We start from the raw sequence: 19,407 nt of genomic DNA on the forward strand, positions 1-19,407 counted from the left end.
AATATTCATATCTCATCACTCTCAAACTCCAATATCAAAATCTCAATATTTTTCAATTTCGTTTCTCAATCATTCAGCTCATGTAATAATCATGTACAAGTCACACATAGATATTCATTTTTTTTTTCATTCACCAACACCATTTTCATTATTTACATGAACATCAAAATACATTACATAAATCCAAATACATATGAGAAAATAAAAATTTAGTTACAAAACACCAAAATAAAACCTAGTGTCCTACCAATGCACTGTAGAAGGTGAGGTGACACGAACATTGTGCAGAGCTGCAGGATGGACTCACCCAGTCTGCGGTCTACTGGGCTCACGTTCAGTATCTCCAGAACCTACGCGTGGCAAAAGCAACGCGCTAAGCAATGATACTTAGTGGTGCAATAATAAAATAAAAGAAAATAGCAGAAAATAAATATGTATTGAATGTATATGTCTTATTTGTTTTGTATCTGTTATATTCATTTATTTCTTTAACTTTGTCCATTTTTATTCATTTGGTTGCCCAAGTAACCTATACTGAATGACTGGACTGGATAAACAGGTAAATTGGCACTGGGTATCAAGTACCTCGGGCCGTCACACCATCGGTCACATATGTATCTCGATTGTATGAGCGGCTAACAAAGCTGTAAATAATATTAGGCACGATGCCACATCTCAATACAAGGTCAGAATGGCTAAAAGCCATGAAAACACAGATTGGCATATTGCCATGTGCAGTACTGCTAACTAAACCCTATTGGCATGCCAAACTATCCAAACCAATCTTGTTAGGTATACTAGGGCATTTGATACTTTTGAATTCTTCAATTTTTGAATTTCAAGTTTTGGTATCACTATTCACCTCATTGGTCAACAAAAATGTTGACTTTTTGATAGAAAATAGGTACATTGGTTTTGGCACTCCCAACATACCACATTTTGCATTCAAAACTTGTTGGCATTAAGCATTAATACCATTTCTAAGCTTAAACCAAGGGAAGCAGAATTTTCAGTTTTTGTAGCCCAAATTTACTATTCCATTGGGCACTGTTGCAGTGGGAATTTGAGGAAATGGTAAACATGAAAGTTGTTCCTTATTTTGTCTAGTTGAATTTCTTTTTTTGAATCACTCCATTTGGAGTTTTGTAGCTCCAGATATGGTCCAAAAACCACAGCTGGCCGGATTTCAAATCTGCAGAATTTACCAAATCTACAGTACCATGAATAGTGACTGCCACTGCCTTGTTGGATGGGTTCTGACCATAATTTGGGGTAGATTTCTTCATGAAAGTTGTTTGTCTATGTCTTATATTATTGCTGTAAAAATTTCAGGTCAATTGACCATATCTACAGTGAGTTATGGCCAAATGAACAGTTACTATTCATTTGGTCATTCTGCAGAACCTGTTTGCAGGGTATCCGGATTGGGGCCAATTTTTGGTCCACTTGCTTTGGTCTTTTGGGCATGGTTTCGTCAGAAAAATTGTGCCATTATAAGTCTAGTTTCATGTCCAATTGGCCAAACACCAATTGGACCTACACAACCAAAGTTATGGCTATCTAAGTGGGCTGGAATCACAGCCTCATTGCTGCTGTCACTAGGCAGCCTACACATTTCACTTTGCCATGCATTAGTTCACTTCAAATTATGATTAACTTGCCTCAAATGGTCACTAATTGACCATTAGAATGTCCATTAATCATTTCATAAGCCAAGTCAAATTCTTACTCCCCAAAACCCTAATTTCCATTTCAATTTACCCATACACCTTAGTTAGCACACTAATTCATTATCCATGTAGTTATATACCTTAAACATCATTTCTAGTCCACTCTAAGTCCATCAAAACAATCAAAATCATTCCTTCCTTAGGGCTGCCGAAATTCATGGTAAACATAAACATAAATTTCATTCATTTAATTCACAAATCCTCACTCACTTTAAGTCTTTAACATAGGATAAGAGAGGTTTAGGTATAAATAGGCACTAACCTTTAAGTGGCACTTCTTGGACTCGTCTTCTCCTTAGAATTTTTACTTCTTATGGCTGCCTAGAGTTGCCTTGTGATGTGGGGATGAATTTTTTGTGAAGGGATATTAGGATTTTAAGGTTAGATTTTGGGAGTTTTCAAGCTCAATTTGAGCAACAATGGAGGTTTGGGCAAGGCAAGGGTTTCAGCTGGTTGGGAGGATGAAGATGGCTGCTGTGTTTTTTAATTGTTTTGGTCTTCATTTATCTCTTTTATTAGTTAGTTAATTGGTTGTTTAAATGTGATTGGTTATAGCTTTTAAATGACATCATCATATGTCATAATTTGCTTTATTTTGGTTTTTCTTTTCTTTTCATCACTACTCATTTTCAATTTAATTTTTAGTAATGTTTATTCATATTTTATGTTATAATAATTATTTACTCAACTGGACAAGTCGGCCAAAAATCACCTCTGAAGGCGAAATGACCAAAATGCCCTCCGTTTGGCTTAACGGGTCAAAATTGTCTGTACCGATTGAAAAATTTTTCTAAATATTTTCTTGGTATTCTAATGCCATAGGGACCTCAATGACCCTTCTCTGGAGTCCCAAAAATTATTTTATAATTTTTCCCCGGGTCTAGGGCTCCTAGTTGCGAGAACCGCAACTTCCCTTTGGGTTACCCATCGCTAGAACATACTCGTTTAACTTGGTTGTATTTTATTTCTAAAATTTTTTCTAAATTTTTCTTATTAATATTTGAGTTAATTATGGTTCCTCACTTTAGTTTAAATATTTTTCCGAACGTTCTAGCTGTCCGGACCGACACCGGTCACCGGAACAGTAGAATGTACGGAGTTGCTTCCGGGAGGGTGTTACAACTTGGGTAAGCCTAGTACATGTTGTTCCAAAAAAGGGTGGAATGACAGTGGTAAAAAATGAAAATAATGAATTAATTCCCACTAGAACAGTGACTAGTTAGCGAATGTGCATAGATTATAGAAAATTAAATATTGCCACTAGAAAAGATCATTTTCCACTTTCCTTCATTGATCAAATGTTAGAAAGACTGGCTAGGCATTCTTATTTTTGCTATTTAGATGGGTATTCTGGGTTTTTTCAAATCCCTATCCATCCAAATGATCAAGAGAAAACCACTTTTACTTGTCTATATGGAACCTTTGCTTATAGGAGGATGCCATTTGGGTTGTGTAATGCACCAGCCACTTTTCAAAGGTGCATGATGGCAATCTTCTCAGATTTCATTGAAGATATAATGGAGGTTTTTATGGATGACTTTTCTGTTTATGGATCTTCATTTGACATATGCTTGGCTAATCTTTCTAAAGTTTTGCAGCGATGTACAGATATTGACCTTGTGTTAAATTGGGAAAAGTGTCATTTCATGGTTCAGGAAGGGATAGTGCTTAGACATTTGGTGTCTAACAGAGGAATAGAGGTTGATAAAGCCAAGGTTGAAGTGATAGAGAAGATGGCTCCTCCTACCAATGTCAAAGGAATTCGAAGTTTTCTAGGACATGCCGGGTTCTACAGACGCTTTATCTGGGATTTTTCTAAAATAGCCAAACCTTTGTCTAATTTGTTAAGTCATGACATACCATTTGTATTTGACCAAGAGTGTTTGGATGCCTTTTGCAGGTTGAAGCAAGCTCTTATCACTGCACCAATCATGCAACCGCCTGATTGGAGCCTACCTTTTGAAATTATGTGTGATGCTAGCAACTATGCAATTGGAGCTGTTCTTGGTCAAAGAAAGGACAAAAAGGCTTATGCTATTTATTATGCTAGTAGAACATTGGATGAGGCTCAAACAAATTATGCAACAACTGAAAAGGAATTCTTAGCAATTGTCTTTGCATTGGAAAAGTTCAGACCTTACATTATTGACTCAAAGGTGGTTATATTTTCAGATCATGCAGCCATCAGGTATTTACTCCGTAAAAAGGAGGCTAAACCTAGGGTCATTAGGTGGATTCTGATGCTACAAAAGTTTGATTTGGAGATTAGAGATAAGAAGGGGGCTGAAAATGTAGTTGCATATAATCTTAATAGGTTGAAATTGGAAGATGAAGAAATGGATGAAGTCCCTATTGATGAGTTTTTCTTGGATGAACAACTTTTCTCTCTTGTTGCTAAACTACCTTGGTATGCTGACTTGGTGAATTATTTATCTTGTGGAGTTTTACTTTAGGAATGACATGGTAACAAACGAAAAAGTTTTTGCATGAGGCAAAATTTTATAGATGGGATGATCCTTTACTCTTTAGGAGATGCTGTGATGGTTTAATAAGAAGATGTATTCCTGATGAGGAGACACAGAGTGTTATGCATCATTGCCATGCTTCTGATTATGGAGGACATTTTGGAATCTCTAAAACAGCTAGTAAAATTTTGCAAGCTGGTTTCTTTTGGCCAAATCTTTTTAAGGATGTGAGGAAATTTGTGTTAGAATGTGATAAGTGTCAAAGGAGTGGAAATTTGTCAAAAAGAGATCAAATGCCCCTAAATGATATTCTTGAAGTATAATTATTTGATGTCTGGGGAATAGATTTTATGGGGCCATTTCGTCCTTCATATGGTAATAAATACATTCTAGTTGGAGTTAACTATGTGTCAAAGTGGGTGGAAGCTATTGCAACTCCAACTAATGATGCTAGAGTGGTAGTAAAATTCTTGAAGAAATTTATTTTGAGTAGGTTTGGAGCTCCAAGGGCTATAATTAGTGATGGGGGTTCACATTTTTATAAGAAGCAATTTGAGAGCTTAATGAGGAAGTATGGTGTAGTGCACAAGATAGCTACCCCATATCACCCTCAAATTTCAGGACAAGTTGAAATTTCTAACAGAGAACTCAAACATATCTTGGAGAAAACAGTGAGCAATTCTCGGAAAGATTGGTCTGTCAAACTAGATGATGCTTTATGGGCATATAGGACTGCTTACAAAACCCCTATAGGAACTACTCCCTTTAGGTTGGTGTATGGTAAGTCTTGTCATTTACCTGTGGAGCTATAACATAGAGCATATTGGGCCATTCAGACCTTGAACTTTGATCTCAAGCAAGCTGGTGAGAAAATGCTATTGCAACTTAATGAGCTTGAAGAATTGAGGATGGATGCCTATGAAAGTGCTCGTATTTATAAAGAAAGAACTAAAGTTTGGCATGATAAGCATCTTAGGAAAAAGGAATTTAAAGAAGGTGATTCAGTTTTGTTGTTCAACTCAAGATTGAAATTGTTCCCTGGAAAACTTAAATCAAGGTGGACTAGTCCATATAGAGTTTCTAAGGTTTTCCTTTATGGAGCAATTGAAATTTGGAGTGAAAAATCTGGGAATTTTAAGGTCAATGGGCATAGATTGAAATATTATATAACTGGAGACCCAATAAAGGGAGCAAGCTGTTACAAGCTCTCCAATGCCTCACCTCTTTTTAGTGAAATGCATGAAGAGTCCAGCTAAGGACTATAAATTAGCCCTCTTGGGAGGCATCCCAAGTTCTTTTATTTTGTTTTTATTGATTTACTTTTATTTACATTGCTTTTGTTTTTATCTTAAATCTCCCCAAATTCAACTTTTGACATTGTTGACTCTTGTCCCTTGTAGATGTATTTCAATGGAGGAAGGTTGGTGAACTGCTGGGGAGTGACTCTTAATATGATATTTTGTCCTTCAACTCTCTCAAGATTGATTTATTCTTACTGCATAACCTGTGCAGATTTACTTCTTGGTTTATGCAGAGAAATGCAATTTTCAGCAAAGAAGGGTCTGCAGCACATGACATATGTTTCTTTGTGAGGTTGGGTGTGTAACTTTTAAGTATTTGTGCTTATCATGTTAATATGATGGTAAGTGGGTCATTTTTGTAGTTTTGAGCTTGTTTGGGTTGTGAGATTCAAGGTGGACATACTGCATTTTCTTGGCATAACTTGGAGAGTCCATTCTCATTTGTGGATAGATGCAACTTTATGCAGATTTTATTGATTTTTAATGTGCTAAATGTTGATTTGCAGAATTTGAGTTGAAATGACATAATTCACGAATGTCTCTTATGCAGAACTCACTTCTACAAGCTTGTATGATGCAATTTCGATGGATTTTGTATACATTGATGTGTTTTTGGTGATAATTTCTCATGATTTGTGCTTCATAGAATTATATTTCTTCATTCTAGGGTATTTTTCACACTTGCAAATCATTTTCAATTGTAATCTCAATCTTGTTGAATTGTGCATAAGTAACTGCATAACTTATGCAGTCCTGCATAACCACAATTTTTGCCATTTTTCATCTCTGCTGTAATCTGCATAAGGATGTGCATAGCTTATGCAATTCTGCACAACCTCATGTTTGCCAAATTTCACTTCTGCCGAAACTTGCATAAGTGAGTGCATAACTTATGCACTCTTGCATGACTTCAAATTCTGCTTTCCACTTTCTGCCGAAATCTGCGTAAAGGAGTGCATAAGTTATGCACTTCCGCATGACCACACTTTCTGGAAATCCAAAACCTGCCGAGACTTGCATAAGGGAGTGCACGGCTTATGCACTTTCGCATGACCACACTTTCTGGAAATCCAAAACCTGTCGAGACTTGCATAAGGGAGTGCATAAGTTATGCACTTCCGCATGACCACACTTTCTGGAAATCCAAAACCTGCCGAGACTTGCATAAGGGAGTGCACAGCTTATGCACATTTGCATGACCACATTTTCTGCACTTCTCTTTCAGCCGAAACCTGCATAAGAGAGTGCATAAGTTATGCACTTTTGCATAATCAATTTGTCACACTCTTTATCTTTCACCGAAACCTGCATAAGAGAGTGCATAACTTATGCACATTCATTCTCCCCTTATGCAGTTTTACACAAGTTCTGTGCAAATAAAAAAAATTTTTCGGCACCCACTTTCCCACCTCCCACTTCCCGTCATTCCTGTTCACGCCTTCCCCCCAACGTCCATTTTATCCTGGCATTACTCTTCCTCTTCTTCTCCACTCCTCTTTTCGCTGTCCTTTACCCTAACACCCCTCTGCCTCTTTTACTTTCTCCATCACCTCTTCCATTTCCATCGTCGACAACCCCATGGAATCGCCTCCTCATTCCCCTCAAACCTCCCCTCTCCAAGTCTCGCCCTTAGCAATGCGGCCCCCGAACCCCGATTCGCCTCCACAACAAACCCCTCCACCACCTCCCACAGCCACCTATAAGAGGAAAATCCGGTCGAAATCTACCCGACCCATGGCTTCTGCACCACCTCTCACAAAACGCAAAGACCCACCTACCACTCCACTATCAGAGCCTCCACCCAAAAACCCCAAAACTTCAGCCTTCACACGACATGGGGTTGGCGTTTCTACCTCTACCCCATAAGCCAAATCACCCTCTTCTAGCAAAAAACAAACTTCAGCAACAACACAGGTATCAAAACTACCTTGGTCCCTTCCTGATGCAGCTCACAAGGCAATCTTTAATAGACTTAAGGACAGGAAAGTGCAACCCACTAGGTACATTTCTGCAGATGCCCTCCAATCAGTTGGTTTATTTGATAATGTTGTTGCCTACCTTGATGGTTTGGGTTGGATGGAATTTGTGCATAAACAAGAACTAGTTTATCCAGCTCTAGTTTTGGAATTTATTTCCTCATTTTCTGCTACTCTGAAATTGCATGAGATAGATTACAAACCAACTATGAAGTTTGTGTTTGGGGCAAAATAGAGAGCTATCATTAGACCAATTTCATAGCATTTTTGGGTTTGCAATTGATGGACTATTTAGGGTACCATATACAGGGGTAGAGGTAGCAAATAAAGGTGTTTGGAATGCTGCTCAGTTTTGGAGGATTATCACAAACCAACCTTAGAGTTTTTCTGCTGGCAGATCCAAGACCTCTCAAATACTAGACCCTGCACTTAGATTTATCCATAGCTTATTGCTAGCACTATCTTGGGCAGAGGGACTAGTTCTGGTGCTGTTGGAAAATCTGAATTGTTCATGCTATGGTGTGCTTTTCACAAAGTCAATTTCTCCTGGTTACTTCTTTTGTGAGCATGTGTTACATATTGCCACCAAATCCATAGGTGACATAGTCATGGGTGGGCTCATAACTATTATAACCAAGCATTTTGGTTTTAATCCGGAAGAGCATCCTCTACCAGCACTTTCAGACACTCTATATTTTGATGCTACACACCTATCCAAAACTGGATTCAGTTTGCCACCTTTTGACACTGCACAACCAGCAGCAGATACAGGACCCACTGCACAACCAGAGGCACAATCTGTCCCACCAGTCCAACAGCATTCTACTGAACCTACACCACCCACTCAGTCTAAACAGGATATCCCAGTAGATTCTGCACAGCCTACACCTTCTGCAGCTGGACCCTCTTCATCCACTGCACCTCCTCCCTTCAACACTAAAGCCTTATTCACCTATCTTAAAAGGCTTAGTAATGATATATATTTTGTGGATAGAAAGCTTGAATCTGGTCTTGACACCCTCAAGGATCGTCATGATCAACTCTTTGATTTTGTCATGGAAACCAGAGATAAGCAGAAAGAATTAAAAGAGATGATGAAGCAGCTCATGGCTTTTCTGGGAATGCCACCTCCACCTCCAGAACCACCCCTTGGCCTAGGCTCAACCATCCTTTAGCATCTTTGGACAAGGGCAAAACCATAGAATTAGATTAGTTTTTATTTTGATTTTGTTCAAACTTCTAGGAGTTTTTCTTTTTCGATGTGTTGAAACAATTTTAGTTTGCCTTGAATTCTATTTTTTCTTGAAGTTCTATTGGATGGCTATTCCATTAGTTTTTCATTGATTCTCATTGCCTTTACTGCCCTTTTGTGCATACTTGTCCATACACTGTATATATTTGCATGCTTCTACTGGTGTTTGCACATTTTTCCTTGCTATATCATCATGCAGCAGCTTTTGAATACACTGCACAGGCTGTGAATCCCCTTATGCAAATGTTCTGCATAGCCTGTTCAGTCCTTATTGCCACTCATGCAGAACCGCACAGCTTATGCACCCTCCTTATGCACCTGTTCTGTACAACATTTTATTCTGCATAACCTATGCAGCTTCTTATGCATCACCATTATCTCTTGAATTCTCATCTGCTCTATACCAGGTAACTCTTTCTTTTTGCTCTTAAATTTCACAAATCCTGGTACTTACTCTTTGCTTTGAGTTTTGATAATACACTACTTGAGACATTGAGGACAATGTCTAATTTTGAGTTTGGCGGTGTGCATTTTGATTTTTGCTACATTTTTCACATTTTGAGTATAGGAACATCTCACCCCATTCCATTTTCATACACTGTAAATATTTTACATATACATCCATACATACATATACATAACACATTTACACACACATTATACATCACTTAGAAATTGTACACATTGCATACAAATAGATTTCCTCCATTTAGTTAATGCATTGCTCATTGTTAGGAATCATGCATCATGCATTAAAATCTTTTGCCAAATCCCTTGAGTATTGAAAAGTTGCATATGAGAGTGATTTGACTTACCTTTAGTTGGGTTTGTGGATTGAAAGTTTCCTAAGAGGTGCAAAGTTTTGAAGTGTCTATCCCTTGCCTATATCTTCTTAGCCAAAAAGCCACCCAACTAGTCCTTTAGAGATTGGAATGTTTAGAGGGAGTTATTGGATATAAGGTAGTCAAATGATGTCTCACCAATTCTAGAACAAATTTTCTAAACCTTTCTAGGCGAAATACCAACTTGTACTTGAAAAGAGAGATGATTAGGCATTCTTTGATTTAAACCTTCTCATTTTAAACCTTTGGCCTTTTTCCTAATTAAAATTGACCCTTGCAAACCCCTTTGAGCCTTTTTTATTCCTAATTTTTCTTGAAACCCTTATTGCTACCTAGCCAATGAACCAAACACTCCAACCCTGTTCATGAGAATAATTATTTATAATATTAGGTACACAAAAAAAAAACAATAAAAGGGAGAAGAAATGCTTGTCATCTTGTAAAAGTGCTAGTATATGTGCTTTTCATTATTGTCATTCAAATTGAAAGAAATCCACCCAAAGCATTAAAAGGAATGAGTTTGGGGGTGGCATTTTTAGAGACAATCATCAAAAGAAAATGCAAGATACAAGTTTAAAGTATTAAAAATGTCCCTCCATTTTTATGTGTTTTGTAAATTATGCTAGCACTTGACAATTCTCATTGCGCATTTCTCTCCTCCATATATATATATATATAAAAACAAAGAAGAAGAGAAAAAGAAAAAAAAATAATAAAATAAGAAGTGTACCTTATGCTGTCAAGATTGAAAATATTCTCATGTTTTGAATCCTTTTTACCCGTTTTTCTTCTTAGCCTCATCTTGAACCCCATGGCCCCATTACATCCCTAAAAAGACCTTTGATCTCTTGATAGTATTTGTTATATTAGTAGAGATAGGAGTAGGGAATTTGCCTATGGGATTGGAAAATTATCCATTCATTCATTTAATTCCATCATTCTATATAGAGACACTTTGACTATTGATTGTCCTAGAATTCCTTTTGAGCATGACTCTCTCTTTTGATTGGTTGGTTTGGGAATTTTGAATGATAATTGACTTGATGGCTAAGCGGTGAAAGCTTGGATAAGCATTAGATTCTTTGCATTTTGAAGGATGGGTATATGGATTGTTGGTATGGCTAAAGGTGTGTTTAGTTACTTTAATAGGTGACTTTCATAGCTCTTTGGATAAGGCACCCCTAAGAATTGCATTACATTTTAAAGTTTGCTCGAGGACAAGCAAAAGCTTGAGTTTGGGGGTATTTGATGCATACATTTTGCATAGTCATTTAGATTTAAATTCATAGACATTTTACTTGATTATTAGTCTCTTTTAGCTAATTTCATTAGTTACTTAGTTAGTTTTTCATAATTGCCAATTTTGGATTAATTTGTAATTTTTACTTTATTTTGTAGGAAAAATGGTGTTTTTGAAGGACTAAAAAGAAATTTTACTTTTGAGGAATGATTTCTGCAGCCAAAGATGTCAAAAACAAGTTTCATAGTTGAAGTATGCATTGGCCAAATTGCGCATAACTTGCCGCATAAGTTATGCAGTTCTGCATAAGGAGAAGAACCTGTTCCAAGCACTTGCCGAAATCTGCATAAGTTGCAGCATAACTTATGCAGATTCGTGCCTCCCTTATGCAACCTCATAGAATTGTGTATAACCTATGCAGTCTTGCACCTTGCTCATGCAGTTTCGCACAAGAGAGCCAGAAACCAGCGAAAACTGCATAAGGGACTGCATAACTTATGCAGTCCACTTATGTAGTCCCACAAAGACTTCATTGATGAGCTGGCAGAAGATTCCCTCAGAAAATCACACCTCAAACACACCATTTTAGGGCTCCTTATCAGAAAAAAAAAAAAAAGTTATAAATAGACCCTTATCCCATTTTAGAAAAGGAGAAAAGAAGAGATGAAGAAAATAAAAAGAAGGGGGCAGCAGCTGAAGAGTCAAAAATCGTCTCCCACACCATTTCCAACCAGATTTAAAGATTTCTTTCTTTTCTTGCATTTTTCCTACCTTTCTAGTATTGGGTTTCTTGTTTCTTAGCTTAGATTAAAGTTTTATTTCCATATTAACTCAGAATATCTTGTAAATATTATGGATAGTGAGTAGTTTTCATTTGATTCTGGAGTAAGGGATGTAATATTTGAGATATTTTGTGGATTTTGATTGGGTAATCCATATTTTGTGGTCTTAATGAGTTTTATTCATTTCTTGTGTGCTTAATGACATGCTTAGTGTAAGATCCCATTAAGTGATGTTCTTAATCCATGATTGAGGCACCGAAAGGAGAAAGCCTTGTGATAGATAATCAAGAAATTGGACTTAATTAACTTAGATCTAGAAATAGACTAAGGATTAAGAGGATTTACAGATTAATTAAAGAACTTAATGGGTCTTAATTAACTCTAACTCCACGAAAGTAGGATTAGATTGTTTAAGGCACTCTTTGTCCCACTCGAAAGGGTATTCAAATGATTTAAGAATTAATCTCCTTAAAACCCGTAAGTTCCACAAGATTGGATAACCAATTTAAAATCCCAAAATAGCTTGAATATGAACTCCCGAACTCCGGAATCGCCTTTTTATAATTGTTAATCTTCAATTGAATTTAATTACTTGCCATTTTAAATCTTGTCATATTTCAATTTGCTTATTTTAATTTGATGCAAATTTAGTTAAATCTCTACATTGTTGAATAGATTATTAATTTTGCACATATAGATTTCGTACTCCAATACCCATCAATTTATTGTTTTAATTTCAAAAATAGTTCAATTTAGTCAACTTTTTATATCAAAAATTCAATCATTAACACAACTCCTCGTGGGAACGATATCTTTTCTATATTACTGGTAGGACCCGTGCACTTGCGGTTGGGCCACATCAAAATGATAAATTAATTATAAAAAATAAATAAGTATGAATAAATAATTATATTTAAAAAAAAAGGGAAACATAATTGTTACTTTATTATTGATTTATTATACTTATTTATTTATATGAATAATCGATTCATAATATAATTTCTCCAAATTGAAATGGACATAAGACATTAAATTCCATTATTAATCAGTTTTTTTTTTAATTAATTTAGCTCTGAATGAAGTTCAAATTTTACATCCTATAATACCAGAATAATTTCAGTACTACTAAATCAAAGTTTATGGGTGCTGATTCTTCCATTGAATGACAGTAATCAGTTTAAAGCAACTAATTTTCAAGAAATTGAAATCTAAGAAGGCACAAGCAATCAGACTACAAACAAACCAACAGAACAACCCAAATACAGTCCTTCCAATTCACAAACTCAAAAAATTAATTTAGATCATCATGGTTGGCAGAAAGCAGGAAGATACACAATGTAAAAAAACTAACAAATCAATCAAGGTTATGGGGGAGCCTATTAAGAACAGAGTGCTCTGGTTTGTGGTTGCACTCATAATCAAGATGAACGAATGCCCTTTCCACTTCGGAAAGTTCTTCAATCTTTATCTGCAATGACTCTCCAATAGCATGGGCTTCTTTGAGTGGCAAATCCTCAGGCAGTTCAATATCAATCTGTAGTAACAACATAAAAGAAATGCAAGTTCGGATTCATAATCATACCCCCACTAGTATATTAGTAGTTTAGGCCAACTAACCTCAACAAAATAAAGAACTCCGAAGGTATAGGCACGAACTGTGTCTACTCGTTTGATTTTAGGATGGTGTCTAAGGACAAGATATGTAAGTTTTTGCAGGACCTCAGGAGGAGCTGACTGTCCAATCAGGGAAACTGCAACAAGAACCATTAAATTTGATTTGCAGCTCTTGAGCATGAAATAGAAATAAGAAAAGCTTCCATTCAATGAGATTAACCTGCATTTTCTAGTACAGTTCCAGACCAATTTGAAATTGTATAAATAGCAAGGAGGAGAGCACCAGCTGGATCAATCCACCAATAAAATTTATCACCAAGAACAGCAGCTACCAAGCCAATTACATTGGTTACCACATCGAAATAATGATCCTGGCAACACAACAAATCACAGCAGCACAAGCCTTAGAACCAAATGATTATGAACTTTAAAATTGCATTTAGCATCTTATTAACCTTTGCGTAGGCGCGGACGATTTCATTCCCTGAACTTTTACAGTAAAACCATAAGATAAGTTTAACTCCAGTAGCTGTCAGCATGATTGCATACAACCAAATCAATTGCTCTGAAGTCATCTTTTCAGAAGGTTTATTTTGAATCAGCTGTTCCACAGCCTGGATAAGCACTTGGAAGCCTGTATTGCATATTAAGATATACCATATTCATATTTTATCTCATACAAAAGTGAATTTTGATTGTCTGATTCTGAATCAATAGTAAATTCAATTCCTGTGCTTGCTGAGCTAAAAAAAATGTTGAAATTTGGTAGCAGATTCTGTCAGAACCATTTCCCATTTGGCGAAAACCCAGTCCAGAAAATTTCTTCTCCTTTTAGCGTATGTCGACCAATCTTAAGAAATAATTTTCAATTGCTTTTAACCAACATATTTAAAATAGTTCATTAATCATCAGAAGTTATATATCAGCAATATGAAACAGACCTTAATTAAGTCCAGCTTAAGAACTGATACAAAATTTAGACAAGTGTACAGAATATAGACTATCATACCAAGAGTAGCCATGACAGCAGCAAAGATGATGATTCCAACAGGCTGCACCCTCAATTTTCCAATGGGATACTTATAGATATTAATGCTTTTCATTGACAAGTGTGCAAACCATAGAATACCACCAGCCATGAGATCTAGCAAAGAATCAAGTGTTGATGCTGCAATAGCTAAAGATCCACTCTTTATAGTAGCATATATCTGCAAATATCCATTTCCCACATGCATATATATGTTCAAATTTCATATGCAAGAATAAAAAAAAAAAAAAAAGGAGAAAGAGAAAAGAGAAAAACAAATGACCTTGAAAGCAAGCAAAAAGATATTTGCCCAATTAGAAATGTTCATTGCTCTCTCATGTTGGAGCTGTTCTTGATTTTCTTGCTCTTCATTAATCTCATGAGAATGTAGACAGTCAACTTCTTCAAAAGATTTTAGAGTTGCCAATTGTTTTTGATAGTATTCCTTCTCTCCTAATGCAAAAAAACCAAAAAACAAGGATAAATTTTCTGATATGATTTAGAGCCCATATATATATATATATATATATATATATATATATATATATATATATATAACAAAAAAAAAAAAAAAAAGACATACCTTGAATCAAGCCCTTGGTTTTAGTGAGGTCAAGATTGAAAGGGGTCTCAGGATCAAGGGCAGCTCGAACCTTGTCAGGCAAATTGGAGATGAAGTCACATTTTAGATAAGTGACAGAGTTACGGCGTCGTATCAATCCTACTCCATTCTGGTGGTTGGCACGTTGAGCGTCACTAGACAGCAAGGGCGTTTCCACACCAACTTCTTCCATATAAGCTCTCTCTCTCTCTCTCTCAAAACCAGCATTTGAACATGGAAACCCTTTTGATGATCCCCTCTAACACTTTCATTTAGAGCAAATTTATTTGCAGGAAACACCCTTTTTTTTTTTTAATAAAAAAATATAAAAAAAAAGGGTTTCACCTGCCTCTTATTAAAAGCTTGATTTCTCATCGATGATGTTGATTTTAAGGTGGCCGTGTCATGGTGATATAGTTAAGATCCCTTAATCATAGTTAATTTCTCTAATTTTTTATATTTAACTTTAATTGACATTTAGAAAATCACTCTATTTAAATTTGAACCTAATTAATATTCTTAATAGTTAAACTTGTCACAAATTTAATTAAAATTTATTATTAATTACTTGAATATGTTTTAAATTTAATAATTACTGATTGTTTAATTTTATATATTTTAATTAAAAAATTATATAAAAAAATTTTTTATTAATAATTTATACTTTAAAATTTTAATAATTTTATAAAATATTTAAATTCTATTTATTTAAAATATATATATATATATATATATATATATCATTATAAAGATAATTTTTATTATAAATTTTTTAAATAATAGATATTCAATGTATAAAACTCGAATTTGAACAAAACTCAATTTAAATATTATTCATTAAATCTGAACTCATTTCAAATCCAATTATATACGACTTAAAATTTTTCTTTAAGATTCACTCGAATCCAATATTAATAAATACCCAATTTATTGCAATCTCATCACTCTCATCTGATATTAATCTCTCTTGTTTTTATTCACGTTGTTGTTATTATTATAAGATGGTCTACGAAGTTCAACATTATGATTTGAAATTAATTTTTTATTCATAATATATAAATATAATTTTAATTATTAATTTACTAATTTAGATGTAGATTTATTTATTAAATAAAATAATTATTGGCCCAATTATCATATTGGCTAGAAAATTCATGGAGCCACCCCCATAAGGTTGTGTAACACCCCTCACCCGGCTACAGTGTAACCGAGCAAGGCGTGCTACATTCGGTGCTGGAGCACCCTAACTTATCTTACTTTATTTCTTTAAAAATTTTATTCTCGTTATATTTAATATCGATTATTTTTTTGACGGAGAAATTAACAGAGTTTCTCCTATTTTATTATCGTTTGCGTGTTTTACTATTCACCTATTTGAAATTTTCAACAATAATTTCCAATAATAATCTCATCTATACTCATATCATCATTTCAAAAATCATTATGTAATTCAAATCCATACTCATTTGTACAAATTCATTTATGCTCCATTCTTATAGCAAAATTCTCAAATTTACATTAATTTACATAATTTGTAACTATTTACATAAATCCTTAATTTACATGATATACAAATTAATTACAATTCGCTAATTTACATTACAATATAAGAAATAAATAACATACACATAATACATGATATGTTTAATGCGAGCCCTATCTACATGCATTGCTGAGAAGGTGACAACTTTGAACACTCTGCAGATCAGACTCCAAAATCTCTGTTTAGTATTCGCTAGGCGTTAACTTCAGTACCTGTGCGAGGAACAAATGCATCGCGCTAAGCATTGCTGCTTAGTGGTGCAATAATATAACAAGAAATAATGTATACAAATAAAAAATAATTGGAGCATATTTTCTATACTAAAAAATTTTACTGGGTTCATATGAAATTTGCCATACAATATATCTTTCATCATTTATGTTGCTCTCTACAATCACTTCTTTCATAAGTTTACAATAATCATTTATATAATGTCAAATAAATCTAAAATTTATACTTATACTTATATTCTTATGAAAGTCACATTTGTAATGTTATTTAAGTTATAATTCTTCTGCTAGTCTTTTTATCACTTCCTTGATACTTTCTAAGTTGTTTACAATCATTTCGTAATATTTAAAATTTTTAAAACTAGTTTAATTTACTTCAGATCATTCTAAGGAACAAATTTTTGGAGCTAATCTAATTTATTTCAGAACTTCTTCTCATTTATTTACTTTCTAGCATTTTTAATTGCTAATATTCATAACTTATTTTAATAAATTAGACTGCCCAAGTAACCTACGACAGACTAACTAAATTGGATAACGGGTCGTTGGCACTAGACACCGCGATGCCTCGGGCCGTCATACCATGGGACGCAAAACGTCAACCACGTATGCAGTCAGTATGACTAAAAAGCCATGATATCACATAATCGGGCATAAAAGTCATGAGTGCAGGCATAAAGCCATGAATACATGCATAAAGTCTTTCGCAGTACTGCTAAAACAATACCCTATTAGCATGCCAAACTATCCAATCTGACACACGTGTCTAGGCAATACAATGGCACATAATATCATTAAATATTAATATATTGTGTTTTATGATTTCATTATTTTATGATAAATTTCAATTATAATTTATACATTCATTTGATCATTTATATGATCACAATTCACATCAATTATCCTTTTATACCATTGTACTCAAAATATTTTTTCTTTTTACAATAATGAGAGCTAACGTCTCATTCATACATTAATATGGTTCATTTATTCATTCATTATGTTATTCATATTGATCATAATTCAAAACAATGGTTCACATATACCATTGTATTCAAAACATTTTTTCCTTTCTCATTTATTCATTTTATGAATTCTATTTGTGATGGCATATAAGCCCTAACTACCTATTCACATCAATTAGGTGGCTTATTTTTTATGTTTCAAGCAATCCATGAACATTTCATAGATTTCAAATTTATGGCCTTAATTTCCCTTTAACAATATAGTTCTTATACTTTGTGTCTTTGTATTACTATTCACTCAAATTGTTGACTTTTTAATACATAATAAATTTATTGAACCTAAGTTCACCAAGATATCACATTTTGCATTCTAAAGTTGTTGGTATTGGTTGCCAATACCATTTCAAAGCTTAGTATTAGTTATTCAAAATTTTCAAATTTCAAACACTAAGTTTACTGTTCCATTGGTCATTTGTACAGTAGAAATTTGACAAAATTGTCTTCATGAAAGTTGTTTCTTATTGTGTCTAATTACATTTCTTTTTTTGAATCACTCCATTTAGAGTTTTTTAGCTCAAGTTATGGTTATTTTACCATAACTGGCCGGATAGACCTATATCCAGAATTTCTGAGCAATTTGGTTCTGCCAGATTTGGTGACCTAAGTTTGATTGGCAATTTGACTAGGTTGTGGTCAGAATTTGGATTTTTATTCTTCATGAAAATTGTAGGGCTATGTCTTAGCTTTCTGATGGTAAAATTTCATATCAATTGAACTTTTCTACACTGAGTTATGACCATTTGAACAAATACTGTTCATTTGGTCATTTTCTAGGGACAGTCTGTTGGTCACCTGGATTAGGGTAATTTTTAGGTTAACTTGGTTTGATTTTTTGGGCAGGATTTCTTCACTAAAGTTATGCCATTATGTGTCTAGTTTCATGTTCAATTGGCCTTGCACCAATTGAACTTATATAACTCCATTTATGGCTGCCCAAACCTGCTGAACTCACAACCAGTTCTGCAAGTCACCAAGGGCAGCATGCCTAAACTCAACTCCATTATCCTTACTTCAATTCCTCCTCACACACATTCAAATGGTCACTAATTAACCATTACAAGGTTAATTTACTATTTCATAAGCAAAACTCCAATTTTTTCACAAACCCTAATTTCCAAGTGTCCATTTCGTGCTTTCAATGTCATCTAACACATCCAACACACATAGTTCAACATCTAACTCAAGTTATCTCATCACAAACCACTTCTAAACAATTCAAGTCATACAAATCAACAAATCTCATCCTTCTCCCATGGCTGCCAAAAATTAGAATGTTCCTAACATACATATTTTCTTCAAATTTTCTCCATTTTCTAACTTAACTCAAAATTCAAATAAAAAATATAAGGAGAAAAATAAGAGACTTAGCACTAACCTTGAATGGAGTCACTTCTAAGGCTTTAAAACTTCACTTTCTTCGTTTCTTTTTATTGTCCAAAGCTTGTTCTAGGTGTGAGGATAAATTTTTGTGAAGGGAAGCTAGGGTTTTGAGGTGGTTTTAGGGGTAGAACACAAGCTTGAAGTGTGCTCCAATGGAGGTTTTTTTCTTCTCTCTTTCTCTTTTTCTCTTGTTACGGCTGATTGGGGAAGACAAGTGCATATTGGTTTTTCATTTTGTCTCTTTTTATTTAGTTTTTATCCCTTTTAAGAGGCTTGTCAATTTGTGATTGGGTGGATAGTGTTTAATGACATCATATGATGTCATAATTCCTAATTTCTTTCATTTTTCTTTCCTTTTCTTTTCTACTCATTTCCAATTTAATTTTTAGCAATATTTAT

General features: G+C 34.5%; 1 protein-coding gene across 1 annotated transcript; it reads right to left on the reverse strand.

The window, feature by feature from the left end:
• Nucleotides 1-12,809: 12,809 nt before the first annotated feature.
• Nucleotides 12,810-15,094, reverse strand: LOC110656632 (metal tolerance protein 4). The gene is made up of 7 exons (XM_021813500.2): nt 14,813-15,094; nt 14,513-14,682; nt 14,212-14,410; nt 13,658-13,836; nt 13,423-13,573; nt 13,206-13,339; nt 12,810-13,122 (listed from the first exon to the last, which is right to left on the reverse strand). The coding sequence occupies exons 1-7, from the start codon at nt 15,021-15,023 to the stop codon at nt 12,943-12,945; spliced, it is 1,224 nt and encodes a 407-aa protein (XP_021669192.2). The 5' UTR covers nt 15,024-15,094; the 3' UTR covers nt 12,810-12,942.
• Between the last annotated feature and the right edge of the window lie 4,313 nt (nt 15,095-19,407).

The sequence above is a fragment of the Hevea brasiliensis genome, chromosome 5 (genome assembly GCF_030052815.1).
Source record: "Hevea brasiliensis isolate MT/VB/25A 57/8 chromosome 5, ASM3005281v1, whole genome shotgun sequence".
NCBI lineage: Eukaryota > Viridiplantae > Streptophyta > Magnoliopsida > Malpighiales > Euphorbiaceae > Hevea > Hevea brasiliensis.